The sequence below is a fragment of the Neomonachus schauinslandi genome, chromosome 13, assembly GCF_002201575.2.
Source record: "Neomonachus schauinslandi chromosome 13, ASM220157v2, whole genome shotgun sequence".
NCBI lineage: Eukaryota > Metazoa > Chordata > Mammalia > Carnivora > Phocidae > Neomonachus > Neomonachus schauinslandi.
Genome location: NC_058415.1, coordinates 27,397,714 through 27,402,179, shown reverse-complemented (window position 1 = coordinate 27,402,179; position 4,466 = coordinate 27,397,714). Strand labels below are relative to the sequence as shown.

General features: G+C 57.2%; 1 protein-coding gene across 1 annotated transcript; it reads left to right on the top strand.

Annotated features, from left to right (window-relative positions):
* Positions 1-1,068: 1,068 nt before the first annotated feature.
* Positions 1,069-2,437, top strand: GAS1 (growth arrest specific 1). The gene has a single exon (XM_021677915.2). It carries the CDS (start codon positions 1,095-1,097, stop codon positions 2,145-2,147), a length of 1,053 nt encoding a protein of 350 aa, XP_021533590.1. The 5' UTR covers positions 1,069-1,094; the 3' UTR covers positions 2,148-2,437.
* The last annotated feature ends 2,029 nt before the right edge of the window (positions 2,438-4,466 follow it).

Below are 4,466 nucleotides of genomic sequence, written 5' to 3'. Positions count from 1 at the left end.
GGAGCTCCCAGGCCTCTGTCAGGCTCCTTAAGCCGTTCCTTTCAAGCCCTGAATGCCTGAATGTGAGCTGCCCACCACCCTCCCCGCCCTCCCCCACTCCGCAACCCCACTCCACTCCAGCGGCTCGTAAAAAAAAAAAAAAAAGTTTCAACAACAACAGGCAGGACCAATAGCATCTCGAAAAGCCGGGAAAGGGGGCCGAGCAAAGGGCGAAAGAGAGTGGAGAAAGGAGAAAGCGGGCAGGCTCGGAGCGCGCGGGGCCGGGGCTCGGCGAGCTGGAAGAGCGTTGCTAATGTTTTTGTTTGTTTGCTTTTCCATGCATGCATAATGAGGGGGCACCGCGGCACCACGCGGGGGCTCCCGGCCCACTTTTGTATTTAAAGCCTCGCAGCCAGCGAGTCCGCAGCCGGGCTCAGCGGATCCGCTCCCCGGGCCCCTTGTCACCCGAGAAGCTGCCGCCGAGGGAAGCCCGGGAGCCGCTCCCCGGCCGCGCCGAGTTTCTTGTTCTCCCCGCGCCGCCCGGAAAGGGCTCCCCGGAGCTTGGCTAGGCCGGGGTCGCCGCGGGCGGAGGGGGAGGGGACGCGGGCGTCCGGGCCGCGGGAAGGCGGGCAGCGCACCGACGCGAGCCAGGAAGCGGCGGGATGCGAGAGCCCGCGGCGGCGGCGGCGGCGGCGGCGGCGGAGGCGGCGGCGCGGCGCTGAGCCCTGGAGGAAGGAGCCGCCGCGGCCGCACAACGTCTCTGCAGGCGCGGAGCAAAATGCACCCGCGGCGCCGCGAGGTCCTGCAGCCCCGCCGCGGCCCCGCGGCCCGCAGCCCCCCGGGGCGACAGTGAGCGCCTCCCGCCACCGCCCGGGGCCGACCGGAGGGGCTCTCCGCGGCCGTGCATTTCTGGGAAACCACCGCAGCCGGAGCGAGCGGGCAGCCGGACCTTCTGCGAGCGGCGCGGCACCAGCGAGCGGCGCGCATGGATTTATGAAAACACTCATGCAAGAAGTTGGCAGGACTGGGGCAAACTTTTCCACCGGCTCCGCGTCCGCCGCTGCCCGCGCCTCGTCTCCTTTCCCCTCCTCGCCCGGCGGCCGCCGCTGCCCGCGATGGTGGCAGGGCTGCTGGGCGGCGGCGGCGGGGCCCGCGCGGGGACCGTGCCGGGCGCCTGGCTGTGCCTGATGGCGCTGCTGCAGCTACTGGGCTCGGCGCCGCGGGGCTCGGGGCTGGCGCACGGCCGCCGCCTCATCTGCTGGCAGGCGCTGCTGCAGTGCCAGGGGGAGCCGGAGTGCAGCTACGCCTACAACCAGTACGCCGAGGCGTGCGCGCCGGTGCTGGCGCAGCGCGGCGGGGGCGACGCGCCGGGGGCCGCCGCCGCCGCCGCCGCCGCCGCCGCCTTCCCGGCCTCGGCCGCCTCGTTCTCGTCGCGCTGGCGCTGCCCGAGCCACTGCATCTCGGCGCTCATTCAGCTCAACCACACGCGCCGCGGGCCCGCCCTGGAGGACTGTGACTGCGCGCAGGACGAGAACTGCAAGTCCACCAAGCGCGCCATTGAGCCGTGCCTGCCCCGGACGAGCAGCGGCGGCGCGGGCGGCCCGGGCGCGGGCGGGGTCATGGGCTGCACCGAGGCCCGGCGGCGCTGCGACCGCGACAGCCGCTGCAACCTGGCCCTCAGCCGCTACCTGACCTACTGCGGCAAGCTCTTCAACGGGCTGCGCTGCACCGACGAGTGCCGCACGGTCATCGAGGACATGCTGGCCGTGCCCAAGGCGGCGCTGCTCAACGACTGCGTGTGTGACGGCCTGGAGCGGCCCATCTGCGAGTCGGTCAAGGAGAACATGGCCCGCCTGTGCTTCGGGGCCGAGCTGGGCAACGGCCCGGGCAGCAGCGGCTCGGACGGGGGCCTGGACGACTACTACGACGAGGACTACGACGACGAGCAGCGCGCCGGGGGCGCGGGCGGCGAGCAGCTGCTGGATGACGACGACGGCGTCCCGCACCCGCCGCGCCCGGGCGGCGGCGCTGCAGCGGCGGGCGGCCGCGGGGACCTGCCTTACGGGCCCGGGCGCAGGAGCAGCGGCGGTGGCCGCTCGGCGTCCGGAGCCGCCTGGACCCCGCTCGCCTCCATCTTGCTGCTGCTGCTGCTCCCGCGGCTCGTTTAGCCCTCGCGCCCCCCACCGTGGGCAGCGGGAGGGCCGGCGCCGGGGCACCTGTGGCTGGGGGACGGAGGGGGTGGTTGGGATCCTTTCCAAAACGTGCTGAGTAGACTCTGCCTAGCGGGTCTCCTCTTCACGACAATCCCCGTGTCCTCTCCCGAACATGACTTCTTGGACATCTCCCCTGCCCCCATTCCAGGCTCCAGAAACTCCCAGCTCGTCTGCTCTGCAGAAACCGGCCCAGCTAGAATTTAGGACGCCCGGGATGGAATGGGCCGGGGGGGGGGGGGGGGGGGGGGGGGGGGGTGGAGTGCCGGTGTCGACTTTTATTATGGCCAGTGAGGACATTGCAATCGTGAGTAAACAGAAAAGTCCCACTTTACCGATTCCTGTGTTTACTCTTGGTCAGCGCTCAGAATTCTCCGATTGGGCGGGGGAGGAGTAATGGGAAGGGGTTAATATGCCTCAATTAGTTTTGGATAACTTTGAGCCCTTGACCTTAATTTCATTCCCACCACTCTGATCTCTTAGTACATTTCTTAGGATTAAGGGTCAAAAAATGCTGATCTAAAGAGTTGCTAGTGGTGTTGAACAATGCAACTTTTTATGTAAAAGAGCTCTGCACTGCCATCTGTGAAAGCCTCTTTACGATGTTTGTCTTGTCATTTTTGTTCTTTACATCAAGAAATTGTATGTACAAATATGCGGAGAAAATATATCGCCTCTGCTTTTATCAGGGTGCTAAACCCTGGTACTTCTATATAAAGTGTATTAAAACTGGGATTTGTTACCAGTTGTTGTACTTTGTATATAGAATTTTTATAAAGTGTATGCTTCAGAAATAATTTATTTTTAAAAAAGAAATTAAAATTTTAAATCTGCAGCCACGTTACACCTTTCGTCCCTGAAATGTATAGAATCCGTTTGTCACCGGGGATCCAAACCCACAGTCCATTGTCAAGTGTGCTCTATCTAGAACAGTCTTAAGATGTACAGTGTATTTTATAGATTTGAAGTTAACATTGTTATTTTCAAGAGAATTTATGGACATTGTAGAAATGTATAAATGCATTTCCAAACTGCCTTAAACATTGTATTTTTATAGACATCCTTAAAAAAAAAGTGTTATGTTTTAAGTAACTATGGCTTTGTGTATTTTTTGTTATTTGTTTTATTAAAATGTGTACATCAGTAAAGAGTTTTTAAATAATGAATATGGTGTAGTTACTTTCCAGAGTTACATTGTGGTTTACCCAATAATGGGTAAGGAGGGGGGTGGAGGAGCCACTGGGAATCTATCAACCATCAACTGAAATTAAAATACAGTACAAGACAAGAAATGAGGGTTATTATTTCTGCCTCTAATTTAATGAACAATTAGACATGTGTAAATGAAGCAGCTAAAAAGATGTAACCCACTGGCCTGCATTGGTTTTTACGTTTGTGGAGAGAACTCACAAAATAGTGTCTTCCTACATAATCTGGGGATAACCCAGAGGTGTCTCTCCCCTCCCCTCTTTTCCAAGGGGAGCCCCCAAGCCCCTCCTCCAGGAGTGTCCTATCTGGCTACAGACATTCTCCTACAATCAAACGTGCCAATAACATCTGTTACCAATAGGTCTTAGGAAACCTGGCACACCGCTTCAAAGTCATTTTCACACTTTGGGTGAAAAAGTACAAAATTTTGTTACAAAACATTCAGGCGGGCAAAAGTAAACACACTGGGGAGAGGAACAATCACCAGAACTTGTAATATTGTTGTGAGGAGTTGTTTAGCAGTGGGCTGAAGGCTGGGTTCCTGCCAGAGCTACTGATCTACACTCAAACGCCCTTAGATAAATAATTACACTCTTAAGCTGTGTCGAGTGCTGATACACTTGACCTTGTAAATAGAAATGTTTGCAGTAGGAATAAACTCCGGCATTGGAAAATCTTTTAAACATTAACACAAAAGAGAGCGCTCTGTCCTCTGGGGATTTGAGTCTGAACCTCGCCAAGCTAGGCACTTGCAAGAGGGAAAAAAAGTTTATTTATCTTCTATTCCTGGTGTTTATTTAAAGCTTTTCATTTTAAACGCGGTGATTGGAAGGCGAGTCAGGAGTTTAAAAGTCACCACAAATAAACTTTGTCTGAGGGGTCGACAGATTAGCAAGATCTCGTGTCTCTTTATATGATATTAACATGTACTGAGAAAACATAACCAGATTTCTCTGCTGCCTGAAGTAATTAACAAAGCTATGCCCCCTTCCAACTTCCTCCCCCCACCACTCCCACCCCCTACTTTCCAGGTTTCTTTTGCCTCTAACTCGCTCTTTTCCCAGCTTT